This window comes from Palaemon carinicauda, chromosome 20 (assembly GCF_036898095.1).
Source record: "Palaemon carinicauda isolate YSFRI2023 chromosome 20, ASM3689809v2, whole genome shotgun sequence".
Lineage (NCBI taxonomy): Eukaryota > Metazoa > Arthropoda > Malacostraca > Decapoda > Palaemonidae > Palaemon > Palaemon carinicauda.
Genome location: NC_090744.1, coordinates 45043651 through 45066181, shown reverse-complemented (window position 1 = coordinate 45066181; position 22531 = coordinate 45043651). Strand labels below are relative to the sequence as shown.

General features: G+C 47.6%; 1 protein-coding gene across 1 annotated transcript in view; it reads right to left on the bottom strand.

Annotated features, from left to right (window-relative positions):
• Positions 1–22531, bottom strand: part of LOC137660321 (uncharacterized) — a 275741-nt gene that overhangs the window by 193168 nt on the left and 60042 nt on the right. Inside the window, exons 3-4 of the mRNA XM_068395140.1 lie at positions 7926–8240; positions 7329–7583 (exon numbers count right to left, since the gene is read on the bottom strand). Of these exons, the coding sequence (XP_068251241.1) occupies positions 7329–7583; positions 7926–8240 (570 nt within the window). The remainder of the gene's footprint in view (positions 1–7328; positions 7584–7925; positions 8241–22531) is intronic.

The window sequence follows — 22531 nt, the reverse complement described above, 5'->3', positions numbered from 1 at the left end:
AGCCAGGAAAACGGGCTTCATTTCTTGCAGGTTGATGTGCGGGTAATTTTCTGATTCTGACCAAAGGCCTGAGGTCCTCTGGTTCAGAATGTGCGGCCCCCACCCTTCTTTTGACGCGTCCGTTAACAGTGTCAATTCCGGGGGGAGAACGAGAAGATCCACTCCCTTTCGCAGGTTCTCGTCGACCAGCCACCACCTCAGGTCCGCCTGTTCCGAAGGTCCTATCAGGACCAGGAAGTCCGGGGAATCGGATCCTTGATTCCACCGGGACTTGAGCCGCCCCTGCAGGGATCTTATCCTGAGACGGCCATTTGGAACCAGACGAGCCAGGGAGGCCAGGTGACCTAAGAGACGCAACTACAATTGGGCAGGAAGCTCTTCTCGCCTGAGGAAGGGTTCCGCCACCCTCCTCAGCCTTGCTATCCTGTCGTCTGATGGAAAGGCTTTGTGGAGATTGGTGTCTAACAACACGCCTAGATAAACCAGTCGTTGGGACGGCTGCATGGAGGACTTCTCGAGATTTACCACGATCCCCAGATCCTGGCAAAGTCCCAGAAGCATGTCTCGGTGTCGAAGAAGGGTCGACTCCAAGTCTGCTAGGACCAGCCAGTCGTTCAGATAACGGAGGAGACGGATGCCGTTCCTGTGCGCCCAAGACGAAATCAGGGTAAACACTCTGGTGAACACCTGAGGTGCTGTGGAGAGACCGAAGCACAGCACCTTGAACTGGTAGGTCTTGCTGTCTAGGCTGAATCTCAAGTACTTCCTGGAAGACGGATGGATTGGGATCTGGAAGTACGCGTCCTTCAGATCCAGTGTGCACATGAAGTCTTGTGGTCTCACCGCAAGTTTGACCGTGTCTGCTGTCTCCATGCTGAACGGAGTTTGCTTGACAAACTTGTTCAGAGCTGAGAGGTCGATGACGGGTCTCCAGCCTCCAGACGCCTTCTTTACAAGAAAGAGTCGACTGAAGAAGCCTGGGGAGCCGTCAACAACCTCCTGGAGAGCATCCTTCTTGAGCATGGTCTCGACTTCCGCCCGAAGGGCCAGCCCCTTTACCGATCCCATGGCATAGGAGCTCAACGACACTGGATTCGCTTTAAGGGGAGGTTGAGATGTCGTGAATGGGACGCAATACCCTTGGCCGATCACGGAGACCGTCCAAGCATCGGCCCCATGTTGCTGCCACCTGTGCACGCAACTTTGAAGGCATCCCCCCACAGGTGGACACGCGGGGGGACTGCCACTCCTAGCGTTTGCGGCCGCAGCTGCTCCCTCTAGGAGTCTTGCCTCCCCTGGAGGACTTACGGCCCCTCTTGTCCTTGGCAGGAAAGGGCTGGGGCTTAGACACCGCTTTCTTAGCTGCCGGAGCCTACTTCGTTGTCTTGCGAGGCTGCTGCTGATGTTGCTGCGGAGCTGGAGGCTTGTAGGGCCGAGATGCAAGGGCCCTCTGGAGGAGGGAGTCCTGGCTAGACTTCCTCCACCTCTCACCTGTTCATTCCATATCCTGGGGCTCAAACAAATTCCCCCCGAGGAGGGAGGTGTGTCTGAGCCTGCAGACATCCACGGCAGGGACCTTCGGATGGATCTTCTCGGTCACCGCATCACGACGCTTCAGCACCGAGTTGGCCCACAGGTTGGTAACATGATGTGCCAGGAACTCGATGGAGCGAGTGCCCAGAGAACCTAGCCAGACATCCAGCCACGAAGTGGCCTGCAAGGCACACTTCGCAACCTTCTCATGGCTTAGGATCTCCGACGCCGAGAACGTCACCTGCCGGGCGGAGAGCTTCTCAAGAGGAACTCCCCTAGTAAGCTCTTCTACCGAATGGTGGAGGGGAAGAGCGAGGCTAGACTCCCCCATGATCTCAAAATACCTCCTCTGCTGGAGACGAGGAGGTGGGAGGAGTTTGTTCCCGGCAGAGGAATGACTGGAGGAAACGAGTACTGCGAGCTGAGCGTTGGCCCTGGCTCTGACACTCTTCAGCCCCTGGGACCAGGGCAGAGCCGCGCTGGCCTTTGGGGGCTTCTGAGTTCCGTAAACCTGATCCAGGACCGTGTCCTTGCCTTCACGGGGGGCAATCACAGGGTCCATGAACCCGTTGAGCTGTCTCATCAGGCCCAAGACCTGCCAGAAGGCGTGCTCAGACTCTTGCTGCTCTCCTCCCTGCGGACTGGCAGCTAAGTCTCCTATCCCCAGAATCTCTTCCTGGGGAGACGCGTGGACGGTCTCCCGGGGTGCGGCTGGTTCCTGATGAATTCGTGAAGAGGACTTCGGAACCGTCTTGGAGTCCTTGGGTTCCCTCCTGGGCAGGATACACGACTCCAGCAAAGAGGTCTGGTAAACACCTTCCACGCGAGACGATTCTCCTCCACGAGGAGACGACTCCCCCCTTGGTGCCGAGGGGGAGGCCGCCACCTCGCTGGATTCTCCAGAGGACGGAAAGGCTTCGTCCTCGGGAGAAGGAGAAAACGACTGCGAAGCGGACGGAATCTTCCTGACGGACCTCTTAGGAACCAGCTTCTCCCTGGGAGAAGTCACCACGAAGTCCACTCCTCTCCTTCTCTTCAGAGGGGGCGAGGCCGTCGTCGGTTTGTGTCCTAGATCGGCGAGTGCCGGCTTCATAACCTTCACTAACGCCCGCATCAGAGGACCAAACCAAGACTGCCGAGACACGGACACAGAGTCCGAAATTCCCGCTGGAGGGAAGGATATCGGGCGATCCTTCGGAGTGGACACCACTGGACCTGCCTGTAAAAAAGAAGGGGAAGAAAGTTGCCTTGACTTCTCCGATGGTCCTTCCTTATCCTGCAAAAGAGACCTGCGCTTAGGCGGAGGCGATCCCGACTGCGGCCTGGCAACACGCGTCCCTGCTGCTGCCGCGAGCTGCGGAACCCGACGCGAACGGGGGTCGTGCTGACGCTCGCACGTAGGCGTTACTAGAGAGTCGCACGCCAGAGGCTGTTGGACCGCAGGCGCGCAATCGCGAGCGGGCGAGTGAGCGCGTGGGCAAGCGGGCGAGCAAGCGCGTGGGCGAGCTGGCGAGTGAGCGCGTTGGCGAGAGAACGCGCTGGCGCGTGGGCGAACGAGAACGCTCCGAAGACCGCTGTGGGCCAGGGGATCTAGCAGGGGAACGATGGTGTCCAGGAGACCTGTGACGCGTAGGCGAGCGATGGCGCGTTGGCGAACGCTGGCGCGCAGGCGAGCGATGGCGCGTTGGCGAGCGATGGCGCGTTGGCGAGCGATGGCGCGTTGGCGAGCGATGGCGCGTTGGCGAGCGATGGCGCGTTGGCGAGCGATGGCGCGTTGGCGAGCGATGGCGCGTTGGCGAGCGATGGCGCGTTGGCGAGCGATGGCGCATAGAACGCGCAGGCAAGCGACCACGCATGGGCGAGCTGATTGCAGGAAACCCATGTCTCTCCAGATCCTCTGGGCGCTGCCGCGTATGAGAGCGCTTGCGCACAGGCGATGGATCACGCGGGCGGTCTGGAGATCGCCGGTGTTCAGGGGATCGCTGATGCGCTGGAGACCGTTGACGCGCAGGAGATCGCTGACGAGCAGGCGAACGTTGACGCGTCGGAGATCGCTGGCGAGCAGGAGGACGACGCGTGGGAGCCTGTGCAGGAGCTGTCGACGCGACGCGCAAAGGCGAACGCTCGCGAACGGGCTCAGGAATAGGAGGCGCATGGGCGTACAGGAACTCTGGAAGTACGTGCAGGAGACCGTGCGCGTTGGAGAAAGCTGACGAGCAGGATCGCGAGGGCGAGGAGAAGAAGAGTCCTTACCCATGTCCCGAACCGGAGTTCTAGGGCGGGTGGGCGAGCGTGGGCGCACAGGGCACGTGTCAGGAACTGGAAGCGCAGGTGCGCGCTGACGGGCAGGAGATCTAGTGCGCTCAGGAGACTGTTGGCGCGCTGGGCGCGCAGCAGGAACAGGAGGATGTTCGATGTCCACAGGAGAGCGCTGGCGAGCAGTGGGGCGATGATCATCAGGAGAGCAGGAGAGCGCTGACGAGCAGGAGAGCGCTGGTGTGCTACTACGCGTGAACGCGCAGGAGGGCGCACAGGGGAACCCTGACGCGCAAGGGAAGCACCCACACCGTGGGCGACATCCCTTTGCCACGAAGGGACCGTTGCCCGTCGGCTGACAAGGTCAGAAGACTGCTGGCCATCTGCACCGGAAGCGGAAGGTCTGGAAGGCGTGGGAGAACGTGAACAATCCCCGGAGAGGTCTAAGGACGCGGCTGCTACAGGCTGCTTACGGCGAGGAGAGTCCCCATTGGAGGACAGAGGAGGTGGACTCGAAACGGCGCCTCTTAGCACCCTTATAGGGAGACGGGAGGCCCTTGCAGCGAAGCGGACGATGAGCTTTACGGTGAAGGCGGCCACGAGGGAGGTCGTCAGGATCATCAGTCCTCCGAAGAGGAGTCTCAGTCAGAGCGCTCCCTCGTGGGGGAGGCTTAGCCGCAGGAGAGCCCGTGGGACCCCCTTCCCCCTTCGAAGGATGTACGGAATGGGGAGGAGAGCCTTCAGCAACGTCATACACATCAGGAGCCGCAGAGGTTTGACCAAACCCGTCGGAAGCCTCTGCCACCATGACGTCAACGATAGACAGAGGGTCTACCTCTGCTGTCACCGGCGACTGCTTGACAGCGGCCCCCAACTGGACAAGGTCAAACAGGACTTCCTTGGAGGGCAGGCCCTTAAGATCCAAGGAAGCCCAAAGCTGAAAAAGATCATCATTAGACACAGGATCATTATCAAAATCCTCCCCCGGAGGAGGAGGGGGAGCCGCCCCGCTATGGGAGGCGACGCCCTCTCCCACACCCCAAGGTCGGGAAACAGAACTAGGACCTGCTCTCCCACTCGGCGGTCTCTCATTAGGAGCCGGGCGAGGGGGAGCTTCGGAGGAGGTTTGGGCGGCGGAAGAAGAGTCCCGAGAGCCTTCCTCCTTCAAGGCAACCCCAGAAGGAGAACGGTCTCTCTTGGACTTCTTATTACGCCGGCGGCCAAACCTCTCCCACTGGGAGGCAGACCACTCCCTACACTCACTACATGTATTTTCCCTATCACACCGTCGGCCTCGACACTGCGGGCAAAGGGTGTGAGGATCAGTTTCCACTGCAGACATGAAGGTACCGCATGGGCGACTGACAATCCCAGGGCACTTGCGCATGATGGACACCAAAGGGCGAGGCCAACTTCAAACGCACAGCTGAGGAAAAGCAAAGAAAAGATTAAGGCTGTCAATAACGAAGACGATAGGCAGACACGTCTGCACATCGTCCGAGCCAAAAGTGAAGTGGAGCAAATCACCGGTGTGTGGGGGGGGAGGGGTAGCAAGCTACCCCTTCCCCTACCCCCCCTAACTAGCGTGGGGGTAGTTAACCCTCGTTAAAATCTATTGGCTCGTCAATTTCAGCTACGCCGAAAGTAAACCCCCAATGTAAATAGCGTGGTTTTTATTTCGGTTATGGAACAAACAGAATACTGTAAAACATTATGAGGGGCTTGCACTTAATTGAATACAACAGTGAAATAAAAAATCTGAAAGTAATTTATATTTTTCCTAACAGACAAAAAAAAAATTAAGGCTTTTCACACAAACCTCTTACCATTATTAGATCACGAGAGGTAAAAGCCAAAGGCGCAGATTCTCCAGAGCTTGGCTTTGCAAAGAGACGAGCGCTATGCCTTGTCCTACAACCATGACGGCACGAAGGAGAGATTGCAAGCTATTGCGTAACTCAAACTTCGTCCAGCTCCAAAAACCTGCGCTCTAATGAACTAGAGTGAAACTTGGACGAGTCAAATGCCCTTCAGTGGAATCCCCAGCGGAGACTACACTCGGGTGAAGGTCACCTTTCCCGCAGACGGGAAGGGCGATCAACACCTGTTGCCATTGTCGGCAGCTCTCCCCACAAGCGAGAAGATTGCTGAACAGTGGCTAGTGGATGGCTGAGCAAACCAAGACAGAAGATCCACATCATGAATTGTCCTTGGGACATAGCGAAGTTAGTCCAAGGGTTCACCCCAGAGGGATCCCTTGACAAGTAATTCCGAGGAGTACTTGTCAGCAAATGCTCATGCCAACCCGCCACAGCAGAACGAAAGTTGAGGTAAACAGGTGCTGAGGTTGAGACAGTTGGGCATGCAAGAGACACTTTCGATACAAGACCTACAGACTCTCTAGGGGAAAATGAAAATCAATCCCTGTGGAGGATGGACGCACCCTGCTGCATACCCAACCACAAAACCTCGAGAAGCCTTTCCTCACGCGGAGAACTCGTCAGCCCCCAGGAAGGCTGCATTATCAGTGGAAGGCAACTTCCCTGTGACGACGGCCAGCGCTGCTTTGCTTGAGGAAGCAACAGAAACCCCTAGAGCGCAGAGCTGTTCTGGAGTCAGATAGACGCCACTCGTACTTAAGCGATTCCAGGGGAAGCCGACCAAGTACAGTCAGAATGGTGAAGTCGAGCCGACAGAGTCCGATGGCGAGGTTTCCTTCCTTTCGAGGATGAACCAGGAGGTGGAGACACCCTCTTACCCATCTTCTTCCGTTGTCTGCTAAACCACGTCTACTGAGAGGGCGACGACTCAGGACACTCATCGCAAGGAGATTCCTGCATGCAAGAATGACCCATACACGCAGGGCAGAGACCGTGAGGATCAGTCTCCACAACCGACATGAAAGTACTACAATGGTGTCCTTCAATGCCAGGACAAACCTGCATGGTTACAATCCCCATGGGCAGACACATCTGAAATAGAAAAAGTAAAGAAAGATTTTAGCTTTTAGGCCAGTTCTTCATTCTTACTGGTATTGATTATGGTTTTTTAATGGTAGAGTAAGAAAACATCTGTACTCCACTGAGACAAAATAAAAAATGACGGTTTGTTACTAGTGCAGGTGTGAGCAGAGGTGGCTAGTCTAACCCATGCTCCTCCACTGCTAACTAGCATAAGGTAATTACACCTCGTAAGAAGCTTAACGGCTAATTTCAGCAATCGCCAAAATATATCTCCATTGTAAAGAGCATAATGGTTTGTATACAGTGTTGGAAAAAATGACAGTTTATTTGATGCAATTGAAGGAAACAGACTGGATATGTTCCTTAATTGAATTTTCAATTCATAATAGCACTTACAATTCTGAAAGTTGCCAATATGTAATCAAATAAACATTCTCAATTAAAAGACCTTCATTGGGATGGGGAATCCACTAATAGTTTGGGCTCATATACATAAAAAACTTACATAAGCACAAGACAATATAGGAACCTTAACTTAATTTTTCTTTAATCAAATTCAAATATTCCATGACTCACCATCAGCAGGAGTGAACTTCAAAGACCTAAGACGTTCCACAACAGGTATTATAAAGGCTAGAGTTTTCCCAGACCCAGTTTTGGCAGTGCCACGAACATCTTTCCCTTCCAAGAGTGGAGGTATGGCTTTATCCTGGATGGATGTCATTTTTGTAAAACCCATTTCAGTCACAGCCTTCAAGGTCTCATCTGATATAGAATGTAAACTTGAAAATGGAGGGCCCTCTGCCAAGCTACTAGTAACATTTTCACTCCCTGAAATTTCAAAAATAATTAAAGAAAATAAAATAGAATTCAATTCCTTAACACTAATGGGAAACAGTATCTTTTAGGCAATAAAGTTAAAATATAAAGTAGTATCTTTGAAACATAAAGGCTACACATAAACAGTAATGCATTCATTGATACAATATACTGCATTCCCTCGACATAAAAACATACACAACACCCTGTAAGATAGTGAATTTAAACATACAACTTATGTGTTGTAATAGTAATCACTTAATAATATTTATGAGCAATAACTTCTTACTAAAATAAAGATTTATGAATAATAATCTATTAATACTGTAATTATCTAGTCATATAATAACTCACCACCAGTCACTATGGGTGTGCTATGTTTCTGCTGCTTTTTCTTCTTCTTTTTCTTCTTTTTACCTTCCTGACATAAACCATTAGGTTTCTGTGCTTTCAGAGGACTGACACTTCCATCTTTCACCTTCTTCCCATTTTGGTTTGCGTCAGCAGGAACACCATTACTTGCAGACATCTGTTGACCATCTCCATTTTTCTCAGCATTAGTGGTTTTATTCTTATTTCTTTTCTTTTTCTTCTTTGGAGGAAGAACATCTGTTACTTCAGCTTCGCCTTTTGAAAGGTCTTCTCCTAAGTCTGAGAGTTTTCTTTTCCCTGAAATAGATTAAGTACTGTACTGTAAATGAAAAAAAAATCATATATATAACCTGTATTTTTCTTAACTATGCAAACCTGAGTCCTTTAATAAGAGTATAATTTCAGCAAAGCTGTAAACTCATTGATGAAATTTATGATGAGGTGTTGGTAGTTACTAGAGGGTAGCGAAGAAGTCCTGGCCCCTGCTGACTTACTAAGTAGCCACTTTGACCTTCGCCTAGGAATTGCAGGGTGAATAAGACGGGAAGTTAGTTTAAAAGATTCAGGTTGGCTTAACTAGGAAAGCACAAATCAATTTTAACATTTGTAATTTTTTCCTACATGGATTTAAACCATCATCCTTTAATAGAAGACATTATCCTTAGGAATGAGGAACTTCCAACGACCAAACTGCCTGGTGTAAAATCCCGGGTTATCAAAACACTTGGACCTGCAAAGGAGCAAGAGTGCTGACTTCAATCCATACCCATTGAATGAAAGTGTTTATGTGATAGTTTAGCGTTCTACCATTAAGCAGACAGTCAACAGAAGAACTTATACCCTTATTAGGATAGAACAAAAGACTGTAAATCTAATACAGTGATGAATTTACATTTATATCTATCATAAACCCAATCAAAAGGATGGGGAAAACAATTTATACCTTAAAATAAACAGAATAGTGCTCTGTATGGTAGTTAACCTGCATATAGGTCTATTTCAGTAACATGATGGATCAACTACTGCACCCCAAGGAAAGGGAAAGAAAAGAGTAAAAAAGGACACATTCTCAGTCTTCTCCTAGTTCTTACGCTCTATCGTGCTTTGAAGCCAGGAGATGGTTATCTTGGAGACCTTTCTCTTATATCCCCCTTCACCAATTAACAGTTTTTGAAGCTTTAGTCTGAAGAGTTGGGTATGCTTCAGGTTGCGTCTTAGTGTCCTCAAAGGGCAAGGATATCAAATCTTAAGTCAACACAGCAGGGTTTGGAGTCTTAGCTATGAAATCAGAGACACTTAACATGTCTATCTAAAGTGCTCATTTCAATTAATGAAGGGGTCCCACCAAGTTCCATGGAGGTGGTTTCACTTCCAACTGAGGATAAGTCTGTTTAAAACTCTGTATGAGCATAGACGGCTCTACCGAGGAGGGAAAAGTAGATCCTTCAATTTTAAGACCTAGCTCAAAGGCTGAGCTATACCCTTTCACTGCTCAAACAGAGCTGAGTTTTACCCCCCGAAATAAGAGTAAAATTTGCAGATAAGGGTAGAGTAGCACTGAGTGGAGAGGTACCCCTTCAAAACACAAATGTCAAAAGATTGCCCCCCCTTTGACTGGTAGACTGAGGCCAAGGACCTCCAGAGGTATACAGACCTACGTTTCGCCACTGGTCATGAAAAGCCTCTCTCAGAGCGGAGATGTTGGATAACCTCTAGGTGTAAAGACAAAGATATCACATACCCTGAAGTTACTCTGGGCCAGGGGTTGGCATCAAAGGTAGTGGAGGAGGGGCAGTTCCCTCATCGCTATCAGTAGAGGGACCGGGAATCATTTAGCCTGCTGCTACAGTGGAGCTATTAAGGTCATCGATAGATTGGTTGATAATCTCACCCCGTTGAGGAGTCTCCACATTTGGCAGAACTGGGGGAACGCACACTGTACACGTCTAGGTGATCTCACGGGTGTTGGAAAGCTTCATTGAACGCTATCTGACACTTCCTGCTCAGTTTGTCTGCCAAAATGTTCCTTTTGCCGGAAGAGAGTGACTGGAAATATGCATCTAGAAGGAAATAAACTCCTGTATCTATTTCTAGGACCATAGTCCATCTGGGAGCCATGCTTCTAGGTCTGGGAAACCAAGAAAAGTGCCTCAGGGTATTCTTCACCAGCTGATGAAGAACATCCTGTCAGTGCATTTCAAAAAGCATCACACTGAATGAAAGCTCCTTCAATGGTGGCAAGGGCAAACTGGACACAGCATAGGCTACTACTGTATGAAGACCCCCAGGGAGGCTGTAGGCAGGATTGGAAGAACTTAGACAACCTGGAGAAGAGGAGACCCAAGGGAGCTTCTCTCGGGAAGGCCCTTGAAAGAACTACCTGGAAGAAACCGAAAGAAGACTGGGTTTCACAACTTCCCAAAAGATCTAGCAGAGACTCATAGATGGATGCCAGACGTGGCAATGATTCTCCTCTGAAGAGGATGGATCAGGACAAGATTGACACACAACCTTGTGAGCACACTCCAAAGAACAAGAGCCCTCTGGAGGAGGACCTTCTGAAGGACGACACCTGAAGATAATATCCTCGAAATCGTAACAGATCTAGAGGTTCCCTGAAGTTCCATGAAGCTCAAGCTGAAGGATGCCAGAGGCATCATTGATCTTCCCCCAAAGAAAAAATATCAGGACAAGGTTGACAAACAACCTTGTGACAATGCTGCAAGGAGCAAGAGGGCTCTGGAGGAGGACCCCCATAAGAACAATGCCTAAAGAGAAGATCCTCTAAGACATAGCAGATCTAAAAGTTCCCTGAAGTTCCATGGAGCTAAAGATGAAGGATGCTAGAGGTGTCAACAATCCTCCTCTGAAGAGGAAGGATCAGGACTAGCTTGCAACCTTGTGACCATGCTCGGAGGAGCAATGTTCTGGAGAACCACCTCCTGAAGGGTGTAGCCTGGTGAGGTCATTGAAGGTGTTGCAGGTCTAGAAATTCCATACAGGTCAGGACGAAGAACAGCAAAGGCGACAGAGATCCTCCTTGGAAGGGGAGGGATTTGGAAGACACCCTGAGGAACGACGAATGGACTGCAGCTGAAAAACATCCTCGAAGCTGCTTGACGGATCAAGAAGGTCTCCGAAGATCAGGATGAAAAATGCCCGGGACGTCAAAGATCTTCTTCCGAAGAGGAAAGATCAAACAAGGAATCCAAGCAACCTTGTAAGTACTGTACAGTAAAGCCTCAAAACACGAAAAATATTGGTTCCGTAGTGGCTTTCATACCTCAATTGTTTTGTGTTGTGAGTTGCCATTTACATGTAAATACCCTAATTTGTTCCAGGCCCTACAAAAACACCAAATTAAATTATCATAAGAAGGATACACTCCACTATAGAGTACTCAACGAATTACTGTACAATCATTTGGATCATTCAATAATAACTTAACCATTGGTAACCTGTAAAAGAAATGATCAATTAGAGTAAACAGTAAAAATAAAGTAAACAAAAATGTGGAACCTTACTTTGGAGTGAAGTGATGTCCAAGAGCGAAGTGGCAGGGCGGTAGAGGAGGATGACAAATTGCAGAAAACATAAACTCTTAACTTTACAAAACAGATTTTCTGGGTCGACCTGTGACGCCCGGTGAAAAGGGTCCTTCTTATCTCTTTTCTGATATAAATACTTCCAAATATACCAGAGAAAGTTAAAGCATGGATTGCAGAGGTTACTACCCTCGCGCGAGCACCCTAAGGGCGTCGTGTATAAAGAAAGGGCGTGTGATAACCACTATTAACAGGTCGTCTTCCATTTAGATCAATCCTTCCTCAAAAGGGGAGCCGCCCTAACGGCACCAACTGAACTCACCTGATCCACTCAGTGACGCCTGTCTCGAGCGCCCTCTACACATCCTTCTACAAGAGAAGGCTTGGAAAGGAAAGGGTCGAGGAAATAATCAGGGAAGGGTTTCACCGGGCGTCACAGGTATCTCCCCAGAAATAGATTTTTCCTTCGTCAAAATCCCTTTTCTGGGTCGACCTGTGACGGCCGGTGAAAAAGTACCAGAGCATGCCTTCCAAGCCCACAAAGCAACAGGTTAAATAAAAAAACTTAAGTATAACTGGAGGTTACTATATTAAGGCACGTAACGTGACCGACATAAACAGCAAATCTCATCAAAATAAGGTAAAGTAAAACATATGAAACTGGAGGTAAAGTATAATAAGTAAACAACTTCCCCAGACAAATAATAATACCGTAAAAATTAACAACGCCAGGTAGGCACAAGTAAATAAATGTACATAACTCCAGAACATCATAATAGACGATCCAAAAACATGGGTAGCAATGGAATCAAAAATGGCATGAGGCAAAACATAATAACATAGGTACAAAGACAAGATAAACTGTACAATACCCTAGGATACCAAAAATATATACAATCCAAAATTAAGAGCTACCATTATGAGTAAGTCAACGTGACATAAAATAAAAGTGGGCTAATCCACCGACATAACACATCAATGAGGCAAAAACACCGACCAAGGTGAGAGGCAACGTGGTGGGAGTGGCAGGGGGGAGGGAGAAGGTTGAGAGGAGGATGAAAAGGAGAAAGGCAAGAAATTAATCGGGGGAGATGACACTCCCAGCTGCAATAGTAGGGAACTTACGGGCCTGCAAGTTCTTCAAATAGTGCCGTTTGAAAACCATCGGGGATTTCCAACCTGTGTACTTCTTAAGGTCATCAAAATCCATATTCTGAAAATAATTGATGGAGGTGGCTACTGCCCGGATATCATGTGCATGTGGAAAAGATTCCGGGTTAGCTTGGTTGATAAAATAAAGGATTTGCTGTCTGATGCCTTGGATGGAAATAGTACCCCCTTGTTCCCTGACAAACAAGGGTCCAGATGAGCGTGACGCAGTCCTCGCTAAAAAGGCCTGGAGTGTAACGACAGGACACAAAGAAGCGTCTTGGGGAAGAGGAATAATTTTCCAAGGAGACCACCTATTTTGCGGGTCCTCATTCTTGGCTAAGAAAGCTCTATCTGGAGAGAGTAGGACTTCTCCTGACGGAAGGAAATCTAGGTTTTCAGGATTACGGGAGAGAGCTGCTAATTCCGAAATTCTAGCACCTGAGGCCATGGCCGTGAGAAATAAGGTCTTCCTAAGCAGCGATATGTAAGAGCAGGATTCGTTAACAGTGTCTGACGCGAGCTTGAGGACGTCGTTCAGAAACCACGAGACCTTTCTTGGACGAACAGAAGGTTGGAGCCTAGCACAGGCTTTTGGAATGGATGAAAAATAGGAATCTGTGAGGTCAATATTGAACCCCACATAGATCTTTTTCAAGGCTGATTTGATTGTGGTTATAGTACTAGCTGCGAGGCCCTTGTCAAAAAGGGACCGAAAAAACGAAATGGCCAGGTTCGGGGTCATTCGAGTTTCATCTGAATTTTTAAGAAATTCCGCTAGCTTCTTAACTGCTGAATCATACTGTCTAATCGTGGAGTCCCTCTTGTCTGATTCAATAAAGAGGACATTTTCTGGATCAATATTTGCGTGCTTATGGGCTGCAAATTTCATGAAATCCACAAAGTTAGGGTTTGCACTATCCTTGAGGAATCTGACACAGTCCGTGTTTGAACCACTTGGGTCAGCTTGGGGAACGGGATCCGGAACGGGCGAAGTTTCAACTCTAGGAGGAGAGGAAACCAGCTGCTTTTTGGCCACTGAGGTGCTACCAAAGCCACCTTTCCGTGGAAGGAGCGTAGCTTGGGTAAAACTTTCATCAGAAGATTCACCGGTGGGAACAGGTAAATCTTCCTCCAACGGTTCCAATCCAGGGTTAGTGCGTCCATAGCACAAGCCTGAGGGTCCAGGTTCGGGCCCACGTAACAGGGAAGTTTGTGGTTGAGCTGTGTCGCGAACAAGTCTACCTGGAGACCTGGAACCAGTCTGGAAATCCACCGGAATGAATTTGCGTCTAGGGACCATTCTGATTCTAGTGGTTTTGTCCTGGATAGTGAGTCCGCTATCACGTTCTGGACTCCTGCGAGGTGAGTGGCTGACAGGAACCAGTTCTTTTCGTTTGCCAAGGTAAAGATTGTGACCAGGACTTGATTGAGATTGGGAGATTTCGATCCGCCTCTGTTGATGCAGTGAACTACCGCCGTGCTGTCGGAGACAATCCTGATGTGGGTGGAGTGTGGAGGGGATAGTCGTTTTAAGGTCAGTAACACTGCCATGGCCTCCAACACGTTGATGTGGAACTGTTTCATTGCAGGGGACCAAGAGCCCTGAAACATCTGGTGTTGATAATAGCCCCCCCCCCCCCCCAGCCACTGCGAGACGCGTCTGTGTGAATCGTCACACGTGGAGGAGGGAATTGCAGAGGAACCGATTTGGAGAGGTTCTCTGGTTTCGACCACGGTCGGAGGCGACGAACTAAGACTGAGGGGATCTTGGATGTTTTGTCTCGTAATCGGGTTGTAGCTCTCTTTCTCCAAACTCGGTTGATGTCTTTGAGTTTGGCCTTCAATAAGAGGTCTGTCACGGAAGCGAATTGGAGTAAGCCTAGAACTCTTTCTAAGGCTCTTCGTGAAATATGTTTGTTCTTGATGAAACATCTTGTCTTCGAAGCTATCTCTTTGACCTTTTTGGGAGGAAGAGACAGTTCGTGACTCGTGAGATCCCAGCGGATGCCTAACCACTCGAATTTGCTTGCTGGTTGAAGGCAAGATTTCCGTAAGTTGACTTGGAATCCGATCTTGTGCAGAAACTGAACCACTTTGGTTATAGCCTTGTGGCAGTCGTGAATCGTCCGTGCCCAGATGAGCCAGTCGCCCAGATATGCGATCACCATGATCCCCTGGCTCCTGAGCTGTTCTAGCACCGTCTCCCCGAGCTTTGTAAATATCCTGGGAGCAACGTTGAGACCGAACGGCATCACTTTGAACGCATAAGATTTCCTGCCTAGGTGGAAGCCGAGGTAAGGAGAGAAGTTTCTTGCTACTGGGAAGTGATAATAGGCGTCTGTAAGATCGATAGAGGTGGGGACGGCCCCACGGGGAAGTAAGGTCCGTACTTGAGAGATAGTCAGCATGCGGAACCTGTCGCAAAGAATGTAAGAATTCAGTTTGGACAGGTCCAGGACCACTCTCAACGCCGATGAATCTTTTTGGGGAACCGTGAACAGACGGCCTTGAAATTTCAGTGACCGTACCCTCTTCATTGCCTTTTTCTTCAGGAGGTCCTTGGTGTACTCCTCTAGGATGGGAGTGGGCTTCTGGAAGAAGGACACTATCGGAGGTGGAGAGCCTAGTGCCCATTTCCAGCCCAGGCCTTTGGAGACTATACTGTGGGCCCAAGGACTGAAGGTCCACTGGTCCCGAAACTGATACAGTCTCCCCCCTACCGGAGTTGCTTCATTGCGTGGGGTTGAACTTAGCCCCACATCCTCCTCGGGAACCTCTGGCTCTAGGTCCGCCTCGTTGGCGGAACTGACCTCTACCCCTGGTGCTGCCTCTAGGGTATCCTCGAAAGGAACCAGAGGTCTCGTACGCCTGACTGAAGGCAGGGGAGGTCATCCAAGAAGTAGCCGAAGTCAGTTGGGAACCTTGAGGAGCCGGGAGGAAGACAATCTGTTGAGGAAGGGCGGCTTTAAACGTAGAGGCAGTTGAGGAGTGAGGGCCTGCGGAATGATGGAGTTGGACTCTACCCGTCTTGTAAGGAACATAAATGAAGCTACTCACAGGTCTGGTAATTGCTTGGACCTCGTATACACTGACTCCCCTGGCGTTATAACTAGTAAGGTTGATTTTCCAGTCGGGACTTCTGATCATGCCTTGATTTCATTATTAGTGAAGACTGAGCAGCCTGTCCCTGATACATCATATTCCTGTAAAATTTATATGAAATCCCAAGCAGACTGGAATGGGATTTTGCATGATCTTTTGTGCTTGAATTGGTCACAATTATATAATAGTGTAGATCCTGTTGTCTCTTTGAATGAGAATCTAGTCAACATAATTGATAGGCGTATCCCTTCTCGTGTGCTAAGGTACCGAATGAAGGACAAACCGTGGTTCAATGATGATTGTAGACGTGCTTATTTGGAGAAGCAGGAGGCCTATCACCTTTGGAAGGGTAACAGATCAGATTCGACCTGGAACAACTATACTCAGCTTCGAGCTTTTGCTCAGAGAGTTTATGCCTCAACTGAAAAGGAGTACAATTTAATCATAAAAGAAACCCTCTCTGGTACAACTCAGGACCATAAATGGTGGTCTACCCTTAAATCTGCACTCTTTGGTGTAGATGCAACAGTTCCTCCTTTACTTAAACCAGATGGCTCAGTCACTCACTGTCCAAAGGAAAAGGCAACCCTTTTGGCTGATGTTTTTGACAGTAAACAGAGTAATGAAAAACTTGAACTTCCTCATTCCTGTTTTCCTGAGGCTAAACTAACTAGTTTAGCTTTTCGATCTCGTGAGATTAAAGCTCTGTTGATGGACCTTGATGCTTATGGAGGTGTAGACCCAAATGGTATTTTTCCTTTGTTTTTTATAAAGACAGCAGATTTCTTGGCTCCAAAGTTGTTATCTTGCGCAAGTTAGCAAGAAGAGGAGCTTTTAGCACTTGTTGGAGAATTGGTAATGTTACTCCTCTATGTAAATGTGTTTGTGGTAGCTCAAGTCCCACTGATTACCGCCCAATTTCCATAACTCCCATATTATCTAAAGTTTTTGAACGTCTTCTGGCAAAACGTCTTAATAGGTTTGCTGAAGGTAATCATCTATTCCCTAGTTTGCAATTTGGTTTTCGTAAAGGCCTTGGAGCATGTGATGCCCTTCTTACAATCTCCAATGCAGTACAGAAATCCCTTGATTGTGGTCGTCAAGTTCGTATGATTGGCCTTGATTTTAGTGCTGCCTTTGACCGTGTTAATCATGAGGCCCTTGTTTTCAAACTGAAACAGTTGGGAGTGGGTGGGTCGTTTCTTAGCATTATTATTGATTTTTTAAGTAGTAGATCTCAAAGAGTAGTTGTTGATGGGCACCATAGTGAGTATAGGAATGTGATATCCGGTGTTCCACAGGGTAGTGTTCTTGGCCCATTACTTTTCATACTATATACACATGACATGTGGTTTGGCCTAGAAAATAAGCTTGTTGCATATGCAGATGATGCTACTCTCTTTGCATCAATTCCATCCCCTGAATGTAGACCTGGGGTTGGTGAATCCCTTAATAAAGATTTAGCTAAAATTAGTGCATGGTGCAAGTTATGGGGTATGAAGTTGAATCCTAACAAAACTCAAAGTATGATTGTAAGTAGGTCAAGGACGGTGGCTCCTCAACATCCGGATCTCAGTATTGATAATGTTTCTTTAAATTTGTATGACTCTTTCAAAATTTTAGGTGTGATTCTCGACAGCAAATTTACTTTTGAGAAACATATAAGGTCTGTCTTCTTCAATTGCACAAAAAATTGGCTTATTGAGAAAGTCTTTTAAGATATTCGGTGATCAATCTATTCTGAAGAAGTGTTTTAATTCTTTTATTCTACCTTGTTTTGAGTATTGTTCTCCTGTCTGGTCTTCAGCTGCTGATTCTCATCTTAATTTGTTGGACAGAAACTTACGGTCTATTAAATTTCTTATTCCTGATCTAGATATTAATCTCTGGCACCGTCGTTCAATTAGTTCATTATGCATGTTGCATAAGATTTTTCATAACTCTGACCATCCTTTACATTCAGATCTCCCTGGACAATTCTATCCTGTTCGTAATACTAGGCTGGCAGTTAATTCTAATAGCCAGGCCTTTTCCATCATAAGACTCAATCCTACGCAGTACTCAAGAAGTTTTATTCCAGCTGTTACCAAGTTGTGGAATGATCTTCCTAATCAGGTTGCTGAATCAGTAGAACTTCAAAAGTTCAAAGTTGGAGCAAATGCTTTTTTGTTGACCAGGCGGACATGAGTCTTTTTATAGTTTATATATGACATATTTGTTTTTGACGTTGTTAATAGTTTATATATGACATATCTGTTATGACGTTGTTACTTTTTTTAGAATGATTTACTGTTAATTTGTTCTCCAGCTATTTATTTCCTTATTTCCTTTCCTCACTGGGCTATTTTTCCCTATTGGAGCCCCTAGGCTTATAGCATCTTGCTTTTCCAATTAGGGTTGTGGCTTGGATAGTAATAATAATAATAATAATAGGACCTTTGTTTTTTCTTTGGGAAAGGTTGACAAGGCATGTTCTCAAATTTACGCTTATTTGAGAGGCCCCATCTAACCTGAAGGTTCTGATTAGCCCTCGCTGCGTCCTGGAGAACCTTATCGACTTCTTCCTGGGGGAACAGGGTTTTACCCCAACAGGAGGAGGCGATGAGTCTGTTGGGCTCATGCCGAATAGAGGCTTCTGCGAGAACATGCTTCCGACAATTAGTTCTCGCAGTCCAGAAATCATGTAGGTCCGACTGGAACGACTGCAGGAGGTTCTTTGCCTGCATCGAAAGAGTGGCTCGTCGCTATATAAGGAAGCTATCAGCTCTGATGAAACTACAGAGTTGAGAGTTCTCGCCAGCCGGTTTCTCATCTCGAACTCTACTTTCAATAAGTGGTCCGGGATCTTAGGGACTCTCTCCGAGAAGAGAGAGGAAGCGCAGTCAGGGTCTAATTTACCCACCGTAAATGTAGAAGAAGCTTCGTTCCAGAGCGCCGAGGTGCCAGGAACGAGGAGAGAGGTGGGATCCGTTTCCTTAAGGGTCGGCATGGGGATGCCGTCCTTACCTGACAGAATAGTCAATTCCGCGATCTTGTCAGTAAGCGGAGACAGGATGGACGGAGCAGTGATAAAGATTGTATACGCTCCTTTGTGGGGGGTTAACTTAGAATTAGTACAACCCCATTCCGCCAGAGTATGGGCCCAGACAGTTTGGGCCTGCTCTTTCGGGAATATTATCGTCTCCTTTGGGACTTTGTCCATCCGTACTAAAGCGTGCTCACGTAAACGAACAAAGCCATTGAAGGGGAACTGGAGGCCCAGAGGGAAGAACTCCAGATCGTCTAGAGGGCGGGTCCCCAACCCTTCAATCGTAAGCGTACCATCCAAATAAGGGGCATGCTTCGCGAACCTCCAAGGGTTATTCTTATCGAAGGGTGGAAGCTTCGATGCATCAGGAACTGGGGACGGATCAGGATGAGACTTGTCTCTTATGAGGCTAGCCACCATGTCCTTTAGCTCTGATATGACCCCGGAGTGTCTTTGCAGCTTCGACTCCACCATATTTTGAATTAATTCCAAGGTTAATTGGACATCCGAGGAGCTACCTACAGCGGAAGCCTTGGACTTAGCGGACTTACCCTTCTGTCCTTTAGGACAAGGAGGGGTGCGTGAAAGCATTGGAACGTCAGGGGCTGAGGAAGGTCCTAGGACCGGAGATATAGACTGTGGCGAAGCTGAAGTATTGCTTTTGGGTTTATTCTTACGAATAGGCTTCACCTTGGGACGGACCTAGACGGAACCTTCCCAAGGAGAAGCCTGAGGTTTGTCAAAGCCGTGGAAAGAGGAAAAGGAGGAAGGAGTAGGGGAAAGAAAGGTTTCTGCCATATCCACACCACTCACCTGCTCCTCCATTGGTTCAGTGTGAATGTCCAGGGATGAGATGTCTCCTGAGAGCAGGTGTTCCTCTTCTACCCGAAGGGCCAACCTGATACTCTCAATGATGGGGATAGCTTGTTCCAGAGGTACTGCGGCCGAGGAGGAACCAGGGAATAACCGGGAGGCCATGTCTGTATCAAGGAGGTAGGGGCAACCGGTCGGGGCATTTCGTCCGAAACCAGACACCCAGGAGCGAAGGCTGGTCTTGGCCGTCCGGAGTGAATCCTCGTCAGCCTGAAAAAAAGAGAGGTAACTTAAAACGGCAGACGGGAAACATTACAACAGAAAGGATTGGGATAATATCTGAATACGCTGCGTCGCCATATAAAAGCAATAGAAACACAAACAACCAAATATATAAAGCGGAGCCTTAAAAACTAGCATGCAGATAACATCGCTAACATACCTCATCATTGAGGAGAATGGATGAAAGCTCATAGCAGAGCGCACATGCTTACGGGAACCAGATCATATAGGGTGATTGGCCATCCTCCCGGACAAAGGAGATCGCACAGTGGGCATGCGACCGGCAGACGTCATGGCCTACCGAATCGAGAAAGGTTGCGGAACAGCCCTTGGCAGCACAGCGTACTTTCTGTAATAAAAAGGATCAATAAGTACAAAGTTTCCTACGGGATTTACTAAGTAAAATAACAGTAAAGACAAGGAAGCTTATAGATGATGTGCCGAATTGAGGTCGTGTAACTAAAGGAGCCGGAGCTCCGTCGTAATTACTACAAAATAAAAATAAAGATATACTATGATAGATTCTGATATAGAATGTGCATATGTAGGAGCCGGAACTCCGGAGTAATTACTTTTTAACAATTATGGCTTATGTAATGGGAAAGCCGGAGGGCCATGGAAGCCCGGCGGCTATGAGGGGGGGGGAGGGTGTTTGGTAATAGATCCTTAACCCAATGAAGGGATACGTTAACTGGATGTAGTAATAAATCTCCATAGCACTCCGGGAGGACGCGCCGGAGAGTAAAAAACAAAAAGAAGATACATAAGATTCGTGTGAATGGAAGGCCGAAGCCGGAGTCAAGTTGCGGAAAGCCAACGAGGGGAGGATTCCCTGTCGAAGGGGCGCAAAAGGTAATAGGTAATAAGCGTTCCCAGTTAGGGTGAAACTCACGGCGGAGTATGAATAATGTTCCGACCCAACTCGGAGCGAGGAGAGAGTGGAACTAAAGGGGGGGGGGGGGAAATAAGGCCACGCAAGGCAGGCCGATAGCTAAAGAGACTCTAACACGACACGGATCGAACACAAACTATAAGCCAAGAAAGATCGTCGTAACCTTAAAACAATCACGTCTATAACGTAGTCATCCCTTAAGTGAGACAGAGAGAACGGGCTCCCGAGTCTATAAGAAAGAAAACGGGAATCCCATTCTCTCGGACTCGTCGGTTACGACGGTCAATCTAACAAGCACGAACCTCAAAAAAAGCACATCTGTCCGAAAATAACAATAAAAGACTAACAAAGAATAGCGACAGGGGAATACAGTCAAAACAAAAATGAAAATAATAAAAGACCTACCGAATCGGCGGTACTAAACTGTAATGAAACCCCGAACGCTATTTTTCGTTAACAGAAACGGACTTGTAAACGACTAATAAGTACCACACATAAAGATAAAGGTTCAAACAGAGGCATGGAGCCTACAATCTTAAAATAAGATTAAAATTACTTAAGATTAATGAACTTAACAGATTACAGTACCAAAAGGGCAACGAAAAGCAAATAGAAAACGCACTGAGCGTACACAATAAAAATGGCCGCGTGAACCACGGAAGGCACTAGGCCGAACGTATTAAAAACACTTCCTATTACTTAACACTACTTGCCCGGTACTAGAAAAAACTGTCAAAACAATCTGTGGTACTTAACATTGGTGCACGAGTAAGGAGAGCTTCAGCCATGATGAAGAAATCCACAAAAACAGCTAAAAAGCGAGACACAAAACAAAGCAATCATCGTTAGTACAAGTCTAACAGAAGGATGAGTAGAGGGCGCTCGAGACAGGCGTCACTGAGTGGATCAGGTGAGTTCAGTTGGTGCCGTTAGGGCGGCTCCCCTTTTGAAGAAGGATTGATCTAAATGGAAGACGACCTGTGAATAGTGGTTATCATACGCCCTTTCTTTATACACGACGCCTTTAGGGTGCTCGCGCGAGGGTAGTAACCTCTGCATTCCATGCTTTAACTTTCTCTGGTATATTTGGAAGTATTTATATCAGAAAAGAGATAAGAAGGACCCTTTTCACCGGGCGTCACAGGTATCTCCCCAGAAATAGATTTTTCCTTTGTCAAAATCCCTTAATAAATGACAGAAAACATTAACACTTAATTTTGGGAAACACATTAACAAATGGCAATAAATATTAACACTTAACTTTACGATAAACTTAAAATCTAATTTCTTTTTTTTTTCTCCTTTTTCTAATTTTGTGTTTTTACTCTAAATTTTGTATTTTCTGAATTTAATTACGTATTTTCTTCATCACTGCTACAGTACTTTTCTTTTGTTTTGTACCCCTTTTATCTTCATCTTGGCCTGCTAGTAATGAAGGCTTCTTTAAAAAAAAAAAAATATCCAAGGAAGCTTGTTTCTGCCTGCTTCTTAAAATGTTCCTGAAATGAATCCACTAAAGGTCGTTACAGTATTCAAGTGCACGAACTAAGACAATATTTTCTGGATGTCTCATTTCGACAAAAGCTGCCATTTTAGGGTAGCAAGCTAGAGCCTCGTTCATTTCTGCTGTGGTCATGGGGTCATCCTCCTCCCCCTCGCTACTAGAGAGCTGTTCCTGAACTTTTTTCACTTGCATGGCCTCCAACTCCTTCAAGTCGTCCATCATAAGTTCATCATGGTGCTCCTCAATAAGCTCATCAATGTCGGCCTCATC